Source organism: Protomyctophum parallelum (assembly GCF_964188405.1).
Source record: "Protomyctophum parallelum genome assembly, chromosome: 14".
Taxonomy (NCBI): domain Eukaryota; kingdom Metazoa; phylum Chordata; class Actinopteri; order Myctophiformes; family Myctophidae; genus Protomyctophum; species Protomyctophum parallelum.
The window spans coordinates 36,588,728-36,614,321 of NC_139709.1; the positions used below are offsets into that span (position 1 = coordinate 36,588,728).

Below are 25,594 nucleotides of genomic sequence, written 5' to 3' on the forward strand. Positions count from 1 at the left end.
CACAAAATGTCAGAAAACTGTTTTCTGAAAAAATGTTTCTTTTTTTAGAAACATAACAAACCTTTTCATGTCAAGGACCCCCAAAATTATATGTGTTTGGCTGCCGACCCCCATCTCAAAATAACATAACAGCAGTTGTGCAGATTGTACTTTTTGCTTTAATCCATGCAAAGACAGAAAGAAAGAAAGAAAGAAAGAAAGAAAGAAAGAAAGAAAGAAAGAAAGAAAGAAAGAAAGAAAAGTAAATGGAGGTAAATGTACTTATTTCCATTACACCACTGGTTAAACCCATTAGGAATGCAGACAGACGGACACCACACATCAGCCTGCTCCCAGAAGCCCTAGCCTTTCCCTGCCGCTAATTAAAACCTGGCGATTAATTAAAAATGCATCCATTAAGGACAGGACAGGCTTCCATTATTCATCAGCCTGTTTATTGTAGTGTGATTTAGATGTGGCGTGCAACACGTAAACAATGCGTTATTAATAGAGCCTTTTAACCTCGCAGACAGCATAATATTTGAATCATGAATCAAGAGGGGGTGCATGTGTCACCGGTCGTGACATACATTTGTCACCGGCTGTAACAAATAGGCCTACATACTGTGCATCTTTGAGTATCAGTTGGTCCTATACTTTATTTTGGGGTATTTGTTTTCTCCAATCCATTTTAAAGACTTTTCGTTTGACTCCACTAAATGCATCATGAATTAACCCACTTTATTTTAACCACTTTAACCATTATTTTATTTATTTTATATTTATAAAAATAGTAGATACATAATACAACAGTGTGTGTGTGTGTGTGTGTGTGTGTGTGTGTGTGTGTGTGTGTGTGTGTGTGTGTGTGTGTGTGTGTGTGTGTGTGTGTGTGTGTGTGTGTGTGTGTGTGTGCTCGCGGCTCTGGGAGTCATTTTTACTGAAAACAAATGGTTGGAACGGATTCAGCACCCCACATTTATTTTACACACCTCACAAGCTCATATTGGCCAGTTTTAAAATGTCCTGCTTGTAGCCTAGGCCCCAGGCTTGAGTAGCCCAACTTTGATTGGCTCCCACAAAGTTTCCCAAGGGAGTTTGCTTGGAACAAATTGATACAATTTACAATTTTACAATTTAGGCATTTAGCAGACGCTCTTAATCCAGAGCGACTTACATTAAGCAAGAACAAAAAAGCATGGGAATACATCACATAAAAAGCATTTATCATGAAAGAACGTAACAGTGGAATATCTATATAATGAAACTATACATATGACGTCCTATGACGTGCTATGACTATACATACAATGCAATTATAGTGCTGTCTACACAAGTATAGTTGATAAGTATAGACACCTTTGTGAACACACCTGTGAAGAAAGCTAGCGGTAAGCATTTTGCCACAACTTTTGTAAATTTTCCCTAACTAGTTTGGGAACCGCACTGCTTTAGACACTTGAAAGGATGTCTAACTATCTGTGAAAGCTCTCCTTACGGGTATGTGCAGACATGGGGAGGTCTAACCCTCTGTGGAAGCTCTCCTTACGGGTACAGTTATGTGCAGACACGGGGAGGGGGAGTTTAATCCTGAATTGATCTGATGCTGGTGATAATGAGAGTTCAGTCTCAGGACACTGAACTCTAAATCGTACCCATGCAACTGTTTCACCAGTTCACCAGTGTGCACTGTGTAGTGTGGCAACACTGCCACCCGGTGGTGATGACGCCAATATGCAACTGCTCAATCTTTTCCGATCAGGCAAAAACAAACAAAAGAATATAGAAATAAAGAAAAAACAGCACCCTGTTTTCCTTAGAATTTTGTAAAAGATTATAGCTGACTCATGGCTCATAACTGTGTTCCCTTTTCCAGAAGGAGGAATTCCCGTTTTCTGTTCTGGATCAGTTTCTTGCTCAATGACACTTCGACAAGAGTCAAATAAAAATATGTACTGTAGCTGCTTGTTTTAAAGGCGTAAGGGTGATGTCATCATACTCTTTGCTACAGTGTTTCTGGCTTTAAGTTGGATGGGGGTTCATACACCGGTACTTAAAATCGTGTTTTGTGAGAAGACCCCTGACTCCATTGCCATAGTAGTGCAACCGGCTCAATGACTGATTGGAATATTTTGAGCCAGGTCCTAATTGGGACGATTTTATGATGGCGTTTGAAACACCTTCTTGCCTTTTCTTTCAGTTCATTAATAGCCATATCTCTCTCTCTCTCTCTCTCTCTCTCTCAGGAGTTATATTCTCAGTCCTATGACGCGGTGGGGGTGATGTTCGCCAGCATCCCGGGGTTCGCAGACTTCTACTCGCAGACGGAGATGAACAACCAGGGCGTGGAGTGCCTCCGCCTCCTCAATGAGATCATCGCTGACTTCGATGAGGTCAGAATTTGTTTCCATGTTTGTGTTTTAGTTAGTTTTGGGGCTTTTCTGCCTTCATTTCAATACATATGTACATTGGAGACTGACAGGAAACAGAGGAGAGAGAGCAGGGGACTGAAATGCAGCAACGGTGGCAGCAAACTATCGTCGTCTATAGATGTGGTACACTCCTGAACTACTAGGCCATCGGCAGTGGCACCCCCTAGTGGTACACTCCTGAACTACTAGGCCATCGGCAGTGGCACCCCCTAGTGGTACACTCCTGAACTACTAGGCCATCGGCAGTGGCACCCCCTAGTGGTACACTCCTGAACTACTAGGCCATCGGCAGTGGCACCCCCTAGTGGTACACTCCTGAACTACTAGGCCATCGGCAGTGGCACCCCCTAGTGGTACACTCCTGAACTACTAGGCCATCGGCAGTGGCACCCCCTAGTGGTACACTCCTGAACTACTAGGCCATCGGCAGTGGCACCCCCTAGTGGTACACTCCTGAACTACTAGGCCATCGGCAGTGGCACGCCCCTAATACATAGCTTTGATATCATTTCTGCTCTTATCAGATGGAATGGCATGGAGAGACATGACATGAGAGACAGTCAGTGTGCATGTAGAGTAGGCCTGGAATCTCATGGATCGTACTGTATAGGGAAATGGCCACTTGGCCTTTGAGGGACATATGTTTAACAAGGTTCAAGGTTACATGTAGAGTACATAAGAGTAAAACCTATTTTTGTTTGGCTTCCTTCAGACAATGCAGCATAGCTGCATTGTCTGAAGGACAATGCGGCTATAACATTCAAAACAACAAAAAACACAACAAGCTCAGCAAACAAAGAATACAGAGTGCAAGAAAGAGCAATCACAGAGTAAAAAAATAGTAACATTTGTACATGTTTTCCCTGTAGTAGCAAAGTTTGGTACACAACAGCTTTACAGTAAGTTATGTTCCATATATACAAAACAACTTAGTTTAAGACGGTGAAATTGAGGCTATGTTCCACATATAGGCCTACAGCATATTTAGTTTACAAAAAAGGTGCAATTTGAAACAATGAAAAGTACTTGACTAAATAATGCTATACATTTGAACACAGCCTCTTTTTTATTTATTTATTTAACAATTTGGACATTTAAGGTTTCCACCTGTGTGCATGACAATATGACAAACCATCTTAACTGCATGTTCATAAAACACACAGGAACAGCAGGTGCTCAATAGAATACATGAATCATCATGTATAGTATTTTGAGGGATTAAGCTGAATCTAATTTGCACTACAGTGCACACAATTGCTGGGTCTCAAGAGGAGCACATTTATCTTATGGCTAAATGCAGAGAGAACGTAATTTCAAAAGGCCTATGCACAATGGATCTGTTTAATACGCTACTGTCAGGCAGTAAGGCCGGTCATATTGCTGGAGTTGGAGAAAACCTCTGAGGCCAGCCAAGCCCAGAGTGTCTCTGTCCGTGGAACTGGAATTAATGTGTTTCTGACTGTAGCGCAGTGTGTCTCTGTCCGTGGTGCTGGAATTACTGTGTTTCTGACTGTAGCGCAGTGTGTCTCTGTCCGTGGTGCTGGAATTACTGTGTTTCTGACTGTAGCGCAGTGTGTCACTGTCCGTGGTGCTGGATTTGCTGTGTTTCTGACTGTAGCGCAGTGTGTCTCTGTCCGTGGTGCTGGACTTACTGTGTTTCTGACTGTAGCGCAGTGTGTCTCTGTCCGTGGTGCTGGACTTACTGTGTTTCTGACTGTAGCGCAGTGTCTCTGTCCGTGGTGCTGGACTTACTGTGTTTCTGACTGTAGCGCAGTGTGTCTCTGTCCGTGGTGCTGGACTTACTGTGTTTCTGACTGTAGCGCAGTGTGTCTCTGTCCGTGGTGCTGGACTTACTGTGTTTCTGACTGTAGCGCAGTGTGTCTCTGTCCGTGGTGCTGGACTTACTGTGTTTCTGACTGTAGCGCAGTGTGTCTCTGTCCGTGGTGCTGGAATGACATGGAATTCAACATACTTATTATTATTATTATTACAATTTTAAATGGTTTTAATGTAGGAAAATAAAGTTTTTCCCACAGTTTGGGAAACAGTGGTCTAAACAGAGTAAAGGATGAATCAAAGTGCTGTGTATGACAGTCAGTGGAAGCCATGAACCCCAGGACATGCATCTGGTTTTATGTTTATGTTTTTATTTTATGTCTCCACATAAACACTTTGTTGGACCCAGACGCTGACAGTCCATTCATCAATCTGACTGCGTGCGTTCATGAGCATGCGTGTCAGGCCGCTTGTAGACCAACACATATTGGTTAAAACAGAGTTAACAGCCGTGACCGTTTCAAATGACATTCTTCAAGGAAACCACATGAATTTATGAGCCCATTTATGGCGGTCTATTGCACCAGTTCTCAACATGAGGTCCAGGGACAAGACCAGAGGTCCAAGTGGATCCTTCCGAGTTACACTCTCTCAGAGAGTGTACAAATGTGTCAGTGTGCTCCTCAGGGCGTGTTACCAGACAGAAAAACATTCTATTCTTGTCGGCGGGACGGTGAGTGTTCAGAACACACTGCCCCTAGAGGTCTGGAGCCCAGCTGCTCTCCTTGCACATGTTCAAAGGTGACATTGATGTATTAAAAACTCTTCAGCGAGAAATGGAGAAAAGAAAGTATCGTTATCATGGAGGTTCCCATCATTCCCATTCGTTCCTATTCCTATTCACATTGTGTGGTCATTGATTGTCTTAGCCTGGAAACCAGACTAATCTGCCAGGAAACAAAATACCTGGCAGATTGTGTAGTTTGTGCCATATAGGAAAGTGGACATGTTTTCACCATTAACATCTAGACGTCTAGTCCACAGCCTTCATAGGGGGAATCTTGGCCAATCTTAAAATGAGAAGGTTTGTTCTTCCCCTTTGTCATTTTGTATACATGTGATTTTCTGGTTATATTAAGGAATCGAATGTTATAGTCCATTTAGTAATATTAATATGCAGACAGAGAGGGGCAAAAACAAATGTCCCTTCCTTCGGCCTGGCAGAGGTAAATAAAATCACACCCGTGTGAAGTGAGGAGCACTCTTATCATCATATATCATCATACATCACTTTCCGTGCTCTGTCAATCAAATCAATGCTGGGCATAGGACGGGCTAGCGCCCCTCAAAAACAAGATGCTGTCTATTAACTGTAGCTTCCCTATCTGACGTCAGTACTTGGACGCCATATTTGGCCAGCTATGTGATGACATATTAAACTCCACACAATATTTGGTCAAAACCTGGGGGGACATTCATACATAAGGAGAGGGAAATAGAGAACTTCTGCCAATGCGTAGTGGGTAGTTCAAAACAGGCATTTTGAAGTTTACATGTCATTCTCCACTATGGAAGCCCTTATACCCATCATAAACAAACTCCAGGATGTCTTCCATTCAGTCGGTACAGATATCATACAGCTCCCACAGATAGCTGTTGTTGGATCTCAGAGCAGTGGGAAGAGTTCCGTGCTGGAGAGCCTGGTGGGCAGAGACCTGCTGCCACGTGGCTTTGGCATCGTCACGCGTCGGCCCCTCATCCTCCAGCTGATACATAGCGACCTAGACAACCACCACGAGGGGGATGAGGTGAAGGAATGGGGCGAATTCCACCACAACAAAAATAAGATCTACACAGACTTTGACGAGATCAGGCAAGAAATCGAAGCAGAAACCGAACGGGTGTCGGGAAGCAACAAAGGGATCAGCAGCGAGCCCATTCACCTGAAGATCCACTCGCCCAAAGTGGTGAACCTGACGTTGCTGGATCTTCCGGGGCTTACCAAGGTCCCGGTGGGAGACCAACCCAAAGACATTGAGATCCAGATCCGAGAGCTCATCCTCAAGTACATCTCCAACCCCATCTGCATCATCCTGGCCATCACCCCTGCCAACACGGACATGGCCACGTCTGAGGCGCTCAAGGTGGCCCGCGACGTCGACCCCGACGGCAGGAGGACGCTAGCGGTGGTCACTAAGCTCGATCTGATGGACGCCGGCACAGACGCCATCGACATCCTCATGGGGAGGGTCATCCCCGTCAAACTGGGCCTCATCGGGGTTGTCAACAGGAGTCAGCAGGACATCAACAACAAGAAGTCGGTTTCGGATTCCATTCAGGACGAAGTTGCCTTCCTACAGAAGAAGTACCCCTCCATCGCAAACAGAAACGGAACCAAATACCTGGCCAAAGCGTTGAATCGGTTGCTCATGCATCACATTAGAGATTGTCTCCCCGAGCTGAAGACTCGACTCAACTTGCAGGCGGCGCATTATCAATCCCTGCTGAGCAGCTACGGAGAACCGGTAGAGGACAAGAGCGCCACCCTGCTTCAACTCATCACTAAGTTTTCCGCAGAGTACTGCCACACAATCGATGGCACGGCCAAGTACATCGAGACGACCGAGCTCTGTGGCGGAGCAAGAATCTGTTACATCTTCCATGAGACGTTCGGTCGCACGCTGGAGTGCGTCGACCCGCTTGGCGGCCTGACGCAGATAGACGTGCTTACGGCGATCAGAAATGCGACGGGTCCAAGGCCGGCTTTGTTTGTGCCCGAAGTGTCGTTCGAGCTGCTGGTGAAGAGGCAGGTGAAGCGCCTGGAGGAGCCCAGCCTGCGTTGCGTGGAGCTGGTGCACGAGGAGATGCAGAGGATCATCCAGCACTGCAGCAACTACAGCACGCAGGAGTGGCTGAGGTTCCCCAAGCTCCACGATGCCATCGTGGAAGTGGTCACCTCCCTGCTCAGGAGAAGACTCCCGGTGACCAACAACATGGTCAACAACCTGATCGCCATCGAGCTTGCCTACATCAACACCAAGCATCCGGATTTCGCAGACGCCTGCGGCGTCATGCACAGCAGTTTAGAGGAGCAGCGGCAGAACCCCCCGAGGGAGACACCCAACGAACGGGCGGTAGCAACGGGAGAAGGAACGGAAGGCTCCCAAAGCTTTTCGGCCGCCAGCTTCACGGAGGGACGCGCAGGGAGCTGGCGGGGCATGCTGAAGCCGCCGCAGGACAGCAACCTCCTACAGGTGCCAGTGCCGGTCAAGCTGTCCGCTCGGGAGCTGCGGGACTGCGAGGTGATTGAGAGGCTCATCAAGTCCTACTTCCTCATCGTGCGCAAGAACATCCAGGACACCGTGCCCAAGGCGGTGATGCACTTCCTGGTCAACCACGTGAAGGACTGCCTGCAGAGTGAGCTGGTGGGTCAGCTGTACAAGTTGGACAAGCTGGATGATCTCCTGACGGAGTCGGACGACATGGCCCGCAAACGAAGTGAGGCCGAGGACATGGTCACGGTGCTGCAGAAAGATGGGAAAATGATAGCGGAGATTAGGGAAACTAATTTATGGTGAAGATCAGTGGTTCAGTTTTATGTACAATATGGCATTGAATTATATGAATGCTAGTACATATCAATACCTCCGCTGTCTTGCACAATACCTTCGCTGTCTTGCATAGCACACCTCTTCTAGATTAATATAAATGTCATGTGTAATAAATAATAATTATACATTTCATTTCAAAACGTTATCGCTAACAAATCATTGGCAATAAAACTCACAGATAACCACAGTAAAACAATAATAAACTTCTTGACATTCATACTTGTGTCAAACAAACACCATGGATGGTGGATGGATTTACGAGGGATTAATGATAGAAATAGTGTATTTCATTTCATGAAGAAAGAAGAAAATACAGGTTTTAACTTACAATGGGTCCCGAACTTCAAGCACGTTCGCTGCACATCACAGAGGCTCTGACTTGAGCATACTCCAAAATGTGCCTCAACTTCAAGTAGGCTACCTGGGTTTGTGCATCACAAAGGATCCGTGTGGGGAGTAAAATAATAATGATTAAAAAAAGATTTTAGAACCACAGCCTTGTACAGGACCACCTTCAGAAGCTGGTCTCTTCAAATTGGGACTAGGGATGAGGGCATGGTTGCACGGCACTGAGTTGGTCATGTAATATACAAAATATACGAAAATAAACTGCAAGGAGCTCCCTCCATGCAGTTATTACAGGACTTGGGGTATGGGTTATGTTGTGCAAGCTGCCAGTATGCCATATATTTATTTTTTCTCACTCCACATATTTAGCATGTTATCATATTGCACATGTTAAGCTTTTATTTTACAATTGAAGTCGATTTAGGCTGAAACCTTGCCTAACTTTGCAGTCATATGTCATAGATACAGTACGTTATCATAGAGTAGACGTGGGCCTTATACGGCCCGGGGGCCAAATGCGGTCATTTGGCTGACTCTGACTGGCCCGTGAAAGGTTACTTGGAAATTTGCTCTCTCAATTTGATCAAGGTGTCAGACAAGCTACACAACAAATCATAGTTCTTTGTATGCTTGCTGCATGTGTGAAAGCAAAAAAGATAATACACTTTTGAAAATGTCCCCGCACTGGGGCGCCACTGGTAGCACTGAAGGCGCCACTTCTGAACTTGCAGGCAGTGACAGTCAGTACTACAGCCTACCTGTTAATGATGCTGATGATGATTTTACCAGTGTGATAATTGTACAATTAATGAACTACTCACCTAATGCCGCCGCCGTAGAGGTTCCACCATGTTTAACGTAATTTCAATTCCAAATAAATAAATACATATAGAAATTCTACTCAAGTACAGTAAATGTAAGTTACTCTCCACCACTGCTTGTTTGCTTGGACATCTTCTGAATGAAAAGTGACAGCTGAGACCTTTCCTCTGGCGCACTCATCGATTTGTCCTCGCAGCACAAATTGGTGTTTAATAGAAAGTGCATCTAGAAGCCTGGCGGTGACTGGTCGTCATCGTTACCAACCAAACTGAAGTGAATTATGTGACTTAATGAAATCACCCCTTTCTTTTTTCTCCTTGTATTGTGTGTGGGTTCTTTTCGTAGCTGCTGGGCGAGGATCGATTTCAGGACATTGAGAAGATCAAGACTATCGGAAGCACCTACATGGCTGTGTCTGGTCTGTCTCCGGAGAAACAGGTGAGACGTACACACACACACACACACACACACACACACACACACACACACACACACACACACACACACACACACTGTGAGACTCAGACATGGCTTGCAACAAAAGACAAAAAATACAAGTTAACGAAACAAAAGGTACTTTTAAGTAAATAAAAGAGAGAATATTTTATTTGCCTTTATTAACACTTTCTCCGCCGACCATTAGATGGTGCTGTTGGCTCAGAGCGAAACGGTTTTCAACGGTTTTTGACACCAGGCGATGTGTGCTTCCGGTTGCACAGAATCATTTCAGGGGTGCAGCTGAAACGGTTCCAATAGAAACGCTGCTTTAGATTGTACCACTAAAAGATAGACTGGATGAAGGAAAATGATCGATGACATCACCAAAGCCGAAGGAAAGCGTTGCTATAGGAAGTCTGGGAGTATCTTTTTGTCAGGTGAAACCACCTACTAATGAAAGCTCATGAAAACTAGACGACCTGTTCTAGCCCCAGTCATACTGACGGCCTAACCTGATTGGCTCCTCTGGCCAATGGGGCACCAAGCAACGCCAAAGCTGCCTGCCTTCTAGCCAATGGGAAGGGGAGAGGCAAATATCCCTGGCGGCCACGCAGGCTGCAGACAGAAGTGCAGAGCAACGTTAGCCTGACACTCGTTTCACTTCATTATTCAGGACATATTTTCTAATGGTAGCGATTCAGGGCTGGAGCCAGGCTAGAGCAACGCAGCAGAGAAGCATGATTCAGGGCTGGAGCCAGGCTAGAGCAACGCAGCAGAGAAGCATGATTCAGGGCTGGAGCCAGGCTAGAGCAACGCAGCAGAGAAGCATGATTCAGGGCTGGAGCCAGGCTAGAGCAACGCAGCAGAGAAGCATGATTCAGGGCTGGAGCCAGGCTAGAGCAACGCAGCAGAGAAGCATGATTCAGGGCTGGAGCCAGGCTAGAGCAACGCAGCAGAGAAGCATGATTCAGGGCTGGAGCCAGGCTAAAGCAACGCAGCAGAGAAGCATGATTCAGGGCTGGAGCCAGGCTAAAGCAACGCAGCAGAGAAGCATGATTCAGGGCTGGAGCCAGGCTAAAGCAACGCAGCAGAGAAGCATGATTCAGGGCTGGAGCCAGGCTAAAGCAACGCAGCAGAGAAGCATGATTCAGGGCTGGAGCCAGGCTAAAGCAACGCAGCAGAGAAGCATGATTCAGGGCTGGAGCCAGGCTAGAGCAACGCAGCAGAGATGATCACAGTAACACTCACGGGGTGACGGGGAAGGAAGAGTATCGATGTATAACTAGTACTCGATATAACTTCAAACCAAATGCGGCAGAGCAGCCAATGTAAAGCCACAACAAAAAACTGTCATTGAACCACGCACATAATGTCAGAAATAAACACAAACAACTTCCGCAACGCGTGAGGTTGTGAGTTGTGACACACAAGCGTACACATTACTAAAATAATAATCAGACTAATATAGGGGGGGAGAACAACAGAGACAGCGCTTCTTTCACCTGACAAATATCACTATGTGATCATTTATACTTAAATTAATAAATGCTATTTTCATGATCTTATGTCTTTTTAACTACTGACCTTTTATTCCCCTTTATGTTCATAATTCTATGCATACAATTGTGTCTGATATGTTATGACCTAAGTACCTGATTTCTGTCCTGCCTGTGAAGCACTTTGAACTGCAACTCTGTATGAAAGGTGCTATATAAATAAAGTTTAGGACACGGTTATTATTCTAAATCAGTTGTAGGCAATACGTACCCAGCCCTAGTACAGTCAGTAAACACATTAGTTTCAGTATATATTGTCAATCTGCTTCCACACAATAACAGAAAACAGACATACACTAGTATAGAGGCCTATAGGGTTTAAGTGGTTAAAGTACTGGAGTACTTGGTTTTGGAAATACTTATTAATTCAAAAATACTAAATCTTTTTTTATATTTTAAGTATTCAATGCATCAACTGAGTATAATATTAATACGTCTGTCTGTCTGTCTGTCTGTCTGTCTGTCTGTCTGTCTCTCTGTCTGTCTGTCTGTCTGTCTGTCTGTCTGTCTGTCTGTCTGTCTGTCTGTCTGTCTGTCTGTCTGTCTGTCTGTCTGTCTGTCTGTCTGTCTGTCTGTCTGTCTGTCTGTCTGTCTGTCTGTCTGTCTGTCTCCCAGCAATGTGAGGATAAGTGGGGTCATCTGTGTGCGCTGGCAGACTTTGCCATCGCACTCAACGAGAGCATCCAGGAGATCAACAAGCACTCCTTCAACAACTTTGAGCTCAGAATCGGTGAGACGGCACACTTCCTGTTCTTACCACTTCCTCTTTGGGGCGGCCACAGCCGAGTGGTCAGTGAGCCCGCCTGGGGAGCCAGAGCCCCTGGTTGTCCCAAGTACCATTCCAGGCCAGGTCAGCAATGTATCTATGTGTGTCCCTGAGCAAGACCCTTTCTCCCTGAGTCCTAGTTGTTATGGGTAAATGAATTTCACCTATGTGCATATATAGCCTACTATATTACATATCTCTAGTTGTTATAGGATGGGTCAATTAATTTCACCTATGTGCATATATACTATATTACATATCTCTAGTTGTTATAGGATGGGTAAATGAATTTCACCTATGTGCATATATACTATATTACATATCTAGTTTAGGATGGGTAAATGAATGTTGCTGTATGTGCATACAGTATATACTATATTACATATCTCTGCTGCTCACTGTTCCTAGTTGTTATAGGATGGGTAAATTAATTTCACCTATGTGCATACTATATTACATATCTCTGCTGTTGGGAGGAAACCTCTTAACTCCAAAATCTTCATTTTTCAGGAAATGGAAAAACATATTTTACATTTTTCAGAAATTGAAGAAAACCTTATATTTTTGAAACAAAGCAATACTGCCTCATCAAAGTTGGTATTGTGACTTTGTATATTATCAGATACTTGCATATTGTGTCATTATATCACCACCTTACCCGCTTAACTCGGATCTTGACAAATCATGACAATAATTACAATGTTTTGGGCCGATCAAATAATTAGTAAGAAGAAAAACAAAACAAATAGTGTTGTATCCTGCCTTTATTTTCTTCTTTCAAATGATTTGATCGGCACAAAATGTTGTGTTCGTTGTCATGATTGGTCACAATCCGAGTTGGCTTTGTCCGCGGCGTAACCGTCTTTATATAAATACTTTTTGAAAAGCCTATGGAGAAAATGAATGGAGAATCATTTCCTGGGCCACTCGTCGTTCTGAAAGGGGGTGGGACTGCGACGCTCTATAGCGGGGAAACAATGGAAATATATACCAGTAAAGTAAAAAAGCAACTCAAAGTTGTACTTTTGTAAAACAAAGGACATTACACGAATCAAATACTTCTCTGTGGTTTCCATGGTTTTCCAGGCATGGCCCATGGTTCGGTGGTTGCCGGGGTGATCGGTGCCAAGAAGCCGCAGTACGACATCTGGGGGAAGACGGTGAACCTGGCTAGCAGGATGGACAGCACCGGAGTCAGTGGAAAAATACAGGTTCCTGTCTCTAGTTTTTACTTTTTATTACTTTCCCCTTTTTTCCTTCTCTTTTTTGTATTGCTGATCAATTTAGGCATTTAGCGGACACTCTGATCGGAAATATATATTTTATATCCACAAATAAAATACATTTTCGATGTGACATCATCAACATCATTGATTAACTCCATTCTTTATAACTTTTATCATTAATTCCATTCTGGTTATATTTCATATACATGCAGTCTGGGGTAGTGTTGTGTCGGTCATGAACGAACGAACAAATCAAATGAACTAGTTATTTGTGGTGGACGAATTTCACCCGTTCACTTCTGTGAACGATCCGTTCAGGCCGTTCCTCTTTCCTCATTCTGCGAATCGGTGTGAGCTGGAGGGCAGACTTTTTTGGGTTGTTTTTGGCACATTCCTGAGCCAATCACTAGTCTGTTGGCTTGTGTCTGGTGTAAATCTCAAGAAAGGTGTATTATTAACACCGATACTTTGTAAAAACTGTTGTAGCCTACATGTATAGTCCTCCTGGGGCACTAGTTCCAACCGGTTCCAGCAGGGGCAGAGACACTTGGTCTCAGAGAGCATACACATATATAAGTGTGAAACAAGTGTTAAACAAAGGAAATGCGACCCCCGCTATGCATGATGGGATAGATGTCCTAGCACTGTAACTCTGAATGATAGCCATTCAATTGGTGTTTTCTCACCTTAGTTTTGACTTGACTTCAGTTCTAAAGCTGAAACTATTCACTCAAATCTAATTAACCAATACATAATTATTTTACTATGATTTCCTGCTTTCAGAATTCAAAAATTCAAAAAAATTCAATGACTGGCTCTTAGCTGTCTTTGGTCACATTTGATGACCAGCAGTGGTTTCCTATGGAGACACAAATATTCTCCATGGTATCTCCATAGGAAACCAGTGCTCCATCGCGGCTTTAACTTCTCGGCACGTCCTCCTCTCTCTCTGCAGTTGCCCGAGGAGACATACCTCATTCTGAAGGAGCGCGGCTTGAACTTCGAGTACCGCGGCGAGATCTACGTCAAGGGCATCAGTGAGCAGGAGGGCAAGATCCGCACCCACTTCCTGTGCGGCCGCGTGCAGCCCAACCCGCTCATGGCGCAGCCACGGCGCGGCGCCGGCCAGTACTCGCTGGCCGCCGTGGTGCTGGGCCTGGTGCAGTCGCTCAACCGGCAGAAGCAGAAGCAGATCCTCAACGACAACAACAACTCTGGCATCATGAAGGCCCACCACCACCACCACCACCACTACAACCGCAGGACGTTACTGGCTCCGGCCAGCAGCAGCTCCACCGAGGGCGTGGCGGGGGCAGGAGGGGGCGGAGGGGGAGCGGTAGTGGGAATGGCTGTTGGAGGTGGAGGTGGACACCAAGGAGAAACACTGGTGGATAAGACGGAACTGGCCTGAAAACAAGAAAACATATATATACATATGAAATGTTCGGAGAGGAGGAGGTGGAGAACTTCTTCCTTCTCGTGGTTCTCGACGTTGGGGTCGGGGGACCCTTCATAACCGGTCTGTTACTCTGAGTAATACATTTTACAGTGTAGATTGCGGTCCCAAAAGAAATACATAAATAAATAATAAATACATGGCCTAATGCATATCAAACTGGGAGTTACTGAACTAAACAGTACTAGAACCCCCATCCACACTGTAAAGTGCTCAGTTCTGCCTTAACTCTGATAGTGTACACACAGACGGGGCTACAAATGTGTACACTCTCAGAATTAAAGACCCATTAATGGTCCTCTCACAGACCCATATTGACAACGTGGACACACTGGAGGATTGGCTGGACCGCCTGAACACAAATGGACGTTTGGGCATAGCTCCGTCTGTGACCTCCCCCTCCGCTGTAGCTCCTCCCTGTATGTGACCCCTCCCCCTCCGCTGTAGCTCCTCCCTGTATGTGACCCCTCCCCCTCCGCTGTAGCTCCTCCCTGTATGTGACCCCTCCGCTGTAGCTCCTCCCTGTATGTGACCCCTCCCCCTCCGCTGTAGCTCCTCCCTGTATGTGACCCCTCCCCCACCGCTGTAGCTCCTCCCTGTATGTGACCTCCACTGTAGCTCCTCCCTGTATGTGACCTCCCCCTCCGCTGTAGCTCCTCCCTGTATGTGACCCCTCCGCTGTAGCTCCTCCCTGTATGTGACCCCTCCCCCACCGCTGTAGCTCCTCCCTGTATGTGACCTCCCCCTCCGCTGTAGCTCCTCCCTGTATGTGACCCCTCCCCCTCCACTGTAGCTCCTCCCTGTATGTGACCCCCCCCCCTCCGCTGTAGCTCCTCCCTGTATGTGACCCCTCCCCCTCCGCTGTAGCTCCTCCCTGTATGTGACCCCTCCCCCTCCACTGTAGCTCCTCCCTGTATGTGACCCCCCCCCCTCCGCTGTAGCTCCTCCCGGTATGTGACCCCTCCCCCTCCGCTGTAGCTCCTCCCTGTATGTGACCCCTCCCCCACCGCTGTAGCTCCGGGATGAGGTGGCGCCGCGTTAAGATCCCAATGACGGCGGGACTGGCAAAACATTTTATTTTTGTGACCACTTAAACCCCATGCGTCTGCATTGTGGGGAAGGCAGAAAATAGCAGATAGACAGAGCGTTGTCAGTTTGTCGATCAGCTATTTTCAATGAAAGTCTTCCCCGCAATAGCAGAAAACAGAAAATACACTAATATAGAGCCCTGGCCCCTGAGGAACTCCAGTCAACCATATGAAGTCAAAGTGGTTAAGGCCGTGACACACTGAAAGCGTCACTGACGCTTTCACTAATAATAGTAAAAGAGGTTACTTGAACACCTCCAGTGTGGCTGCTATACTCACGGATATGAAACATCAAGCTGACGTTAAAATGTACTAATTTATCATTATATCCAAAGAGTAGACAATATAAAACAAAGAAAGAAATATCCAAACACAGGCGTTATCAAATATAGCTCAATATCATAAATGAGCCAAACATACCTGACTATATCGCCACAACTGGATAACGTTGTAAACAATGTTTGATAACGCTTGGTTCTGATGCTTGCAGTGTGTCAAGATCTTTAACTTTTTCTTTCTTTTTTTCTGAACGTGGTATAACAAATGTAAAGGCAGACGTGACATGCTACAGATGTCTGTAGTTCATAAACAGAAATTATCGGCAGGTTGGGACCTTTATAATCGGGTAGCCAGCAGTGATTTATTCTTAGCATTGAGGCACATTCTGAACTACCTTCACATTTTGATTGATTACGATGAAAAAAGGTGAAAAAATACTTCCGCTGGTCCCACCCTCAGTTGGATCTTAAAGGTCTACTCCGCCAAGAATCATGTCTGTGCGTGTGTGTGCGCGTGCGTGTGTGTGTTTAATATGTTTTTCAATCAAAACATCAACATACTGGTGGTTCTTTACATTCTGCATACCTCTAAAGCATTATTATGAATATGGATCACTCAAATCTGGCTCTCAGATTTCCACTTCCTGACAACTGACAGCTAAATGCAGCATTATGCAAGGAGGAAGTATGCATGGCCTCTGAGTGAAACAACGAGAAACAAGCGCTCCCCCGCAACCCAACACCACCATGCGCCACGTCAACGAGGAAGTGACTGCCTTGTTGTTTTCGTCGGCACGTTTGGTGTATTTACATTCTCTTGGATTACATTACCTATTGTTCTGGGAGGAATAAGCATATGAAGAATTCATAGGATATGGAATACTAAAGCGTAATTGATGCTCCGTTGCGCTATTGGTGCAGAGAATAGGAGGCCTACAAGCGCACAATGCGTCATGGATGCAACACTTTGTGAGCTTGTAGGTTGGCATGATCGCTCGACGAAGTATGCATCGGGCTTAACCACTTAAACCCCATTCAGCATCCGTATTGTGGGAAAAGCTCACACTTTTTTCACTATTTTCTTCAAAAGCTCCCCCCCCCCCCCCCCCCCCCAAAGACCCTAGCAAGCCTATAAAGCCCTGAGGGACTCCAGTCAACCATATGGGGTGTAAGTGGTTAAACGAGGGCAATGATATAGCAAAGGCAAGATGATGTATACGCTTTGGGAGGGAAAGGGAAATACTTGTCATGTACAATTTATTTTACAGAGATTGATGTTATGACGATTTTAGACCACACATTGGAACCTGTGGAGTGAGGGACTTTTAACGTGTGGAGTGGGGACTTTAACGTGTGGAGTGGGGACTACAGCGCAAGGGGAGGTCACAGACTAGGGCTTATATCCTTCCGTTAAGGAGACACAGGAGACGGCGAGGAGAGGAGAGGAAGGAAGAGAGGGAGGAGATCAAACGGAAAGTGAACCAAGCCTCTCCTTTCGTTAATAGGACACTGATTCACACAGCGTCCAGTCCGGGGTCTAAATGGACCCTCGTGGGTCTTGAGAGTGTAAATTTTTTACACTGTCAGAGTTAAATGAACACATGATTTTACAGTGTTTATTGGGTTCCCAGAGTTTAACCAATTAAACGCCAGGATCAATATTGCGGTGAAAATTTCAAAGAAAATAGCAGGTCGAAAACGTATATCTTGAGCAAAAACACAACGTGGGGTTTCAGTCATTTAAAAAATCGTTTTAAAAATCAAATGATGGTTTCGGGGCTAATGCAATATCAAACTGGGAGTCCTTAAAATGTTGTTTTTTTTTAAAGAAAAAGTTAAGAATCACTGAACCAAACTAGTTTACCCCAATCTATATTCTAAACTGTTAAATCCTCAGTGCTTATTCAACTCCAAGACTGTGTAAGCTACACAGACTGGTGGGCTACGAATGTGTACGCTATCAGAGTTTACAGATGCCGATAGAGTCCTTTTGGACTCTCGGACCCCATGCATGTTGAGAATCAGTGCGTTAGGAGACAACAGCTGGGAAGAGAGGAGAGGAGAGGAAGGGGAGGGGCATCGAAACAGAACCGATCTCCGAACGGATTGAGTAGGAGGCAAGTGGAGAGAGGAGCGAGGAAGCACCTCCTCCTACTCCGTCTGCTCACCACCAATTGGTCGCCACCCTTCCAGACTGTCCAGTGTCTCCCCTCGCACTGACCAATCCCCCGGACCCTCAAGCCTCAAACGTTAAAACCGACCAATCCCCTTGCTGCTCATGTCCCTGGCCCACCCTCAATCCCGACCCCCATCCTTGCCCCCCCCCCCCCCCCTCCATATCAACATTTCTTTTTTCTATTTCTTTTATATCGAAGAACACAATAAAGGGGTTTAATTTTTTATACACACCCGTCTGCTCGTCTCTTTCTTTGTCAAGAATGCAGTTACCACTTCACCCATGTTCAACATACAGAAGCATACAGTAGAAGCATTAGTGAGGATCAAATATATATGAACATTATTCCATTAAACATGTACAGTAGCATGTAGTTATATATTAAATACATGCAGTTATTCATTATATGCAATTGTAGAATGAGTTATTGATTCTATAGAGAATAACCATGAACTGCTATACACGGTGAGGAACAAGTAGTACCTCTGTTTTGTCACAAGATGGAACACTTTCCTAACAATTTGTGTGGTCTCCTGACCTGCAGAGAGACAGTCTGAAATCAATGTGTAAACTCAAGTATTTGCTTAAAAATAGCATGCTTAGGCAAAGACCACAGATCTACAAGCTCACAATGTGTTGGAGTGCAAGTGGTAAGAAAAAGTGCCATGTTTAAGAGTGTTAAGCATAACGCGTCTCTGTTGGATGGAAACTGTTACTTTTCAGGATTCAAATTAAAAAACAATGAAAGTAGCATATGTACAAGCTCAAAATATGATACTTTGTGCCACATTTGGAGCTTGTAGATCTACTACTTTTGTGTGACATTGTTAGGATCGTCAAGACAAGTTGAACTACTTTGAGTAAGTATAAGCAAGTACTCCAGTACTGTAATGAACTCAAGACAAATTTTAGGAGGTGAGTGCTAGGCAGGGCGCCAGGGCAAGATTCACTTCTAGTAATTTTTACTAGGTAACTAGTAATAGGAAGACAGAGGGACGGTCACGTCATGTGGGTCAATACATCATCATCGAGTAGGGTCTGTACTTTGAAAATACTATTTCTTCAGTAACAGTTTTTTCTTGTTATTATTCTAAAGTGTCATAGTGTCATACTAAATCAGTGGCATACATACAGTACACAATTTGCCACGGACAAGGCCAATGTTGCCACAGACATGCCCGTGTAGGTATAAGGACATATTATTCCCTCCCAGTTGTCACCTAATTCTAGAGGCCATTTTTGAAACTAGCTCCTCGCCACTCGCCCTACACACTTGCACTCGGTTTGAGCATAGATATATAAATAATAGAGACGGTCTACGATGGGAGGGTAATTCTGGTGCCGTCTTTATTATTTATATATCTATGTTCAAAAAGGGGATCTGCCTCTCCTGTCTCCACTCTCCTCTCCCTGAAGCCTTGATGAGCCTGAGTGTCATCACCTGTGAGTACCAGATGAACTAGGTTGGCTAATGAGCTCAAGACACTATAAAACTGGGTTGTGTGTGAAAATGTATTTCCTTGAGTTGTACTTGATGTGGCAGGTAATAGATATACCAGCTCATAGCATGTTATGTGATGTGCTATGAGGTCGTACATCTGCTATTTTTGAAGATCTCAAACAAAAAATGCCTTTAGTTTATATTGGCTACTAAAAATGGATGATCTACAAGCTAACAATGTGTCACAAGACACTTTGATGAAAAGAAAATGAACACAAATCGTCCTTCATGGGGATTCTTGGACTGGTATCTTTTCAGCTATGGGTCCGTGCCGTGGCCATGGCATGTACAATCAATCTGGGGGTCATAGACATGAACATGGTGAAGGACCACTTTTCTAGTGTCTAGTGTTTAAAAAAAGAAAACACTGCATGATGCTTTTATGAATATAAATAAAGTGAATATAGCTCATGTTCCTCCAAACAACTGATTTTAATTATACAGGGCTACTTTGTTTTGAATTATTGAATATCATTCAAGATGATGTCCAGGCGGTGGTTTACTCGTTTGAAACTTAGCCTGTACACTAAAGCATGACATGTATCTGAAAACATGTTAGGTTAGAAATAAGCAATGTAGTATATAAACATGCTTCACACACTCGAAGCACAAAGTGCAATTGTTTCATTGTGAATATAGATAACAAGGAACAGTTTACTCAGCAGCAGTGATCGCCTCAGTTGTCAGCATCAACAAAATATTAAATTACTGACTATTAACATGGCTTATAGTACATAGCTTATATCAAAACAACTATCAAATACACATTCTAACCACCTCCAACAAACTGGCAAAATGTAATATAATTACATCAAAAGAAAAATACCAAAGCTATCAAAATTATCTTAAAAAAATGGGCTTAGATCTTCACAGTTTTGGTTTCACTGTATTGAGTTCAGAGAATCATTTTATTAAACACGCCACATTCTCACATCACATTGTGGGCTTGTAGATCTGCTATACTAACTAGATTCATGTTGAAGTATGAAAGGCTGGGTTCCGCTTTCTAACGGCCTTTTCAGACGGGGAGCAACTCGCAAGTGACGCAGGCATTGTCGCTTGGATCAGCGACGTGTCTGCTCGTGAGGGGTGTGGGACACGTAGCGTGAAAAAATTTAAACCACAATCCAGGTGTAGTCGCCCGCTTGTAATCACCCCTCAACTTCTCCACGCGTCCCAAATAAACGCACACCTTTAATTGAAAATGAATTACTAAGGCACTCCGTCTCTCCCGTCTGAAACAATCAGAAAGACCCGTTTTGTTTAATGACCGATTTGTGTGATGTTTGGATCACGTATTGGACAATAATATATCCATATATGGTTTTGTCAGGTTGACACAGGAAGTGATTCTTTTTTATCATCAGCAGAGCCAGCAGAGCATTAATGATGTTGTCATGGCAACTGCCTCCTCCTCCACCTCCTCGGCAACTGTGGTTTCCAGGAGCGCTAAGATGGAGGAGGGTACCATCAGAGAGAGAGAGAGAGAGAGAGAGAGAGAGAGAGAGAGAGAGATTTCCTACTCATCTCCCTGTCAGCTGTCCGTCAATCTACGGTCATCGCAAGGACCCCAGTTTAATAATAGTTTTTATTATAAAATAATAATAATTACATTCCAATGAAGGTGACTAATGTTGTGATTTAAAAGACGTCAACTGAAAGCTTCCCTTCGTCAACATATACCTATAATGACGTACGGCGTCGTATAGGCGCTAGTTGATTACGTTCAAGAAATGTGACATAGACAAGCGACAACAATCTAAACTACATGCATGCATGCATCTCAGCTCACCCTCTACACCGTAGCACACATGCTGAACTATTGTTTTATTTCCATTATACGCCTTGCCACTCTCATTCATCAAAATGCAATTCTCATGCTCTGTAATGGCGTATGGCGACAGTGGCACTCGGGTCTCGCTGCAAGTGACGTTTTGGACAGTGTCATGTGCGACTTGGGTGGATCTTTAGAAATCGGATTTGAATTTGAAACCACCCCTGAATGTGTCTCAACTAAGTCGGATTTGTAAAAATCGGATTCCATGTGACTTGTTTGTGTTCAGACCTCATAAAACAAATCGGATTCCAATCTGGAAATGGCACAGATCTGATTTAGGCTGGATTTGGATGCCAGTCTAAATGGGGGCAAAGTCATTTGTGTGAGCGCATAGTAAAATAAAAAGAAAGAAAAAAAAAAGATAGGTAATATTACCTGTAGCCTTTTTTTTGACTGTTGAAATAAAGCAGGTTTTTTCTGAGGAAAGTTCCACACGGTTTCCTGCCTCCTCGTTCCCTCTCTCCTCGTCTCCTTTGTCCTTGTTGACCCATTTGGGGTCGCAGTCGCGCAGGTGCAAACTGCTGGCCAATCAGAACAACAGCCATGCCCGAGGGGCTAGTTGCCTAGCAACAGGCAGCAAGCCACCTTGCTTGCACGGAGGGGCTTTATGTAACGTGTGTGTGTGTGTGTGTGTGTGTGTGTGTGTGTGTGTGTGTGTGTGTGTGTGTGTGTGTGTGTGTGTGTGTGTGTGTGTGTGTGTGTGTGTGTGTGTGTGTGTGTGTGTGTGTGTGTGTGTGTGTGTGTGTGTGTGTGTGTGTGTGTGTGTGTGTGTGTGTGTGTGTGTGTGTGTGTGTGTGTGTGTGTGTGTGTGTGTGGGGGCCTGATGGCAGAATATAGGACGACAGCTTCGGGTGGGGGGGCTGTCTGTGTCAGTGTGTGTGTGTGTGTGCACCAGCGTGTGTGAGGACTAGGCCTATTATAAATAGAAAAAGATGACAATATAGTTTGAATGTTTCAGCCTCCAGATTCACTGTAACAGTGCTAAGCATGTGAAATATTAAACATGCACACACACACACACACACACACACACACACACAGAGGCGCACACAGGCACACACGCATTCAAGCACGCATGCACGCACGCACGTGTGTGTGTGTGTGTGTGTGTGTGTGTGTGTGTGTGTGTGTTCAGCTCTTGGTGCATATGACACGAACCTATAACAAAGTATAAATCAGCCATGACTTGGTCCTCAAACCCTAAACCTAACCTGTATGCCTACATCGTTTCTGTCGGGAAGAAACCTCTTAAATGTTTGTTTTTTATTTTTTTCGTAAAATAACACAATATACTTGATGATACATGATACTACAGTGCAGGCACTTGGTGGGCTTTGATGACATTGCAAGTAACTGGCAAAACACTGCGATCTTAATGATAATATTAACATTAATATTAAACAACTATTGCTCTAGACCCCATTCTTTCCTCAATCTTCGACACCAGTGAATGTACAGTAATGCATTGCAAAGTGCTTGCTAGTTACTGGGTTCACATACATATGGCCCTGGTTGGGCCTGTATCCGGCAAAACATTATCTCCTCTTTCTCTCTCTAAATCTGTTTATGCTTCTGCCAGCTGTCTCTTGACATAACAGTCATCTTCAACATGCACCTGCAACGTCTTGTATAAGCTGCCGTGACGTCACACTCAACCATGCCATGCATGATTAACAACCATAACCCATTTACACAGGCCTTCTGATCGGCATACATCTATCTATTACAGTAAGCAGCATGAAGCATAATGGCACGTACACTCTGTGTCGTGTTCTGTGCAGTATAGTTCTCAAACTTTGTAACGTCAAGTACCCCTAAACTGACTTTTAATTTCAATGACCCCCGGTTTGATATGCATTTGGATATGGACCCCCCATTTCATGGCATTTCTGTCTCTGGTACTCTAATTTACATTGTCTAAAATAAATTAGTTTAACTGAGAGTGTACAAATGGAACCAAATTGACCCATTTTGTTCCATTTGTACACTCTGAGTTACATACCATAAGTGTCCATTTGGTTCCTAACAATCTATCATTCAGCTGGGGACCACCTGGAATTCCCTCAAGGACCCCTGGGGGTCCTCTGACCCCCCTTTGAGAACAACTGTTGTAATGCATTCCTGTTGTGATTTCTTATGTTCCTTGTGTTTCTTAGTTTTAGTTTTGCTTCACACTTGTACACTTTTACTTTGTAGTAAAGCTTAGTGTCTCCTGTTTCCCTCTGTTGCTGCTGTTACCTGTCTTGTCTCACCTGGCTTGTGATTAGCCAGAGTTTTTGCACCTTATACATGAACAATTGCGAGCTTTGTCATATAATTGGTTCAGGAATATGAAAGAAGACATAAGTGATATCACACGTTCTTTCCGAGTGGTTGTTTTTTGACTTAATAACTATTTATTTTTATTGAGGTATTTATAGAAGAGCACATAGTAAGTTTTCTGCCTGGGCTGCTCTCTGCTCTTTGAAAAAATAAATCACATTAAGTAGTATGCACATCAAAAATTAAAACAGCCTAAAATAACGTGTTATATATATAATTTTATTTTCCAGAAGCGATCACTTTACAAAAGGTCTCAGTCATTCATAAATAATGTTTCTTCATGAGCTGGTCACTGAGCTCTCATTGACTCCAATGCATTCTGCCGAACTTCCGGGTGTAGTTTGGCTCCCGTGAAAGTGTCCATGAAAGTGTCATGGCGCAGCCCAGTCACGTGACCACTTCACTTCCTTCTAAGAGCTTCCTTGGTGTTGATTGTAGTTATGTTCACCTGTGTCCAGTTACCTTGTGTGTATTTATAGCCCCATGTTCCCAGTACCTCCTTGACAGTTCTTCTTGCCTAGTTGCTTGTGTTTTGCCCTAGTTTTTGAGGGCCCTGACGTGATTGACATGATATTTTGTAATGTCGATTCCTGCCATTGATGATTCAGAATTGCCTCGCTAATATCTAACGAGTAGTAGATTACCCGTCGCTAGGCAACACTTGCTTCTGCTGTGGTCTGTCCATGAAATGTTTCCCCGCCGTCCACTTCTCAGAATTGAGGCTCAGATTGAGGTGATTGAACAGAACGTTAATGTTAGGGGCACATTACTAAATCATCGCTATAACCTACCTTGCAGTTACAATGTTAACGCTTCTGATGACTCTTAACTTTATGACGGTCACATTAGCTATAGGTGATTTGGTTTCCTGTTTTTTGAGAAATTAATTTGGGGTCTTCAAAGTAAAAGACCCCTGTGTTGACACAATGCCCCCCCACCCCACACACACACAAACACACACTATTAAAATTGAAACATATGTAGAACTCCATATTTGGGAAAATACTGATATCATCAATAATTATGTCAGTATACTTTGAGTGCAGTCCTCTGGCCTCTTTATATTTACGCTTCAGTTCACCTCAGGCAGTATCCAATTCACTTTCTAGATGAGAGTATCTGTTTCTCCTTCAATGTTCTATCTGCTGATTCTTTCTTATACTCACTTTTGTTTGCCAAACTCTTTTATGCCATTGTCTACGTTTGACTCAAAGGCTTTGTATCTCTTTAAATAACCTTGGATTTAAAAATAAATACACTGATCAGCACTTGTTATCCTCCCACAGAATGTTGTTACAGAGCACTACCTCGAAAGTGGACAATACCCCAGGCGTCCACCACGCTGCCTGCGAGCAGGGCCGCTTCATTGGAAAGCATCACAAACAGCTGACGTTGGTGGACAAGCACCTGACCCTGGTGGACAAGCACCTGACTCAGGCCCGTCAACTCCACCGCCTCAATACCACCATAGAAGGTCCCCAACGCTCCGAATCCACAGAGGCCCAGAGTGCCGATCACCCAGCCAGTCTGCCGGCTCATCCACCCATCCCCATTTCTGCACCTACCGCCGCTGACACCAGGTTAGCGCTCCCGGAGAAATATGACGGCACGCCATCCAAGTGTAAAGGCTTTCTGCTGCAGTGCTCCCTGTACTTCGCCCACCAGTCTGGAGCAGCCATGTCCGAAGCCTTCAAAGTGGCCACGGTCGTCTCTATCCTGACCGACCGGGCTTTGGAGTGGGCCACTGCCGTCTGGGAGAAAGGCGGGCCCGAGGTCAGGTCCTACAATGTCTTCCTGGATCTGTTCCGGGCGGTTTTTGACCATCCGTCTGAACCCCTCAAAGAGGGAGAGCAGCTCCTGCAACTCCGGCAGGGTTCCCGCACCACCGCCGCCGAATACGCCCTCTCCTTCCGCACCTTGGCCGTGACCAGTGGCTGGAACGAGGCAGCGCTGCACGCCGTCTTCCGAAGGGGGTTGCGTCG

The 25,594-nt window shown here is 44.7% G+C and overlaps 2 protein-coding genes across 2 annotated transcripts in view; both read left to right on the forward strand.

The window, feature by feature from the left end:
* Positions 1-14,365, forward strand: part of adcy8 (adenylate cyclase 8 (brain)) — a gene marked incomplete at both ends in the record, with an annotated part of 139,562 nt that extends 125,197 nt beyond the window's left edge. Inside the window, 5 exons of the mRNA XM_083782771.1 lie at positions 2,226-2,372; positions 9,314-9,406; positions 11,578-11,692; positions 12,815-12,939; positions 13,910-14,365. Of these exons, the coding sequence (XP_083638897.1) occupies positions 2,226-2,372; positions 9,314-9,406; positions 11,578-11,692; positions 12,815-12,939; positions 13,910-14,365 (936 nt within the window). The remainder of the gene's footprint in view (positions 1-2,225; positions 2,373-9,313; positions 9,407-11,577; positions 11,693-12,814; positions 12,940-13,909) is intronic.
* On the forward strand, positions 5,756-7,765 carry LOC310870947 (dynamin-1-like protein; the record flags this gene model as incomplete). The annotated part of the gene is made up of 1 exon (XM_083782341.1): positions 5,756-7,765. The coding sequence occupies one exon, from the start codon at positions 5,756-5,758 to the stop codon at positions 7,763-7,765; it is 2,010 nt and encodes a 669-aa protein (XP_083638467.1).
* Positions 14,366-25,594: the final 11,229 nt, after the last annotated feature.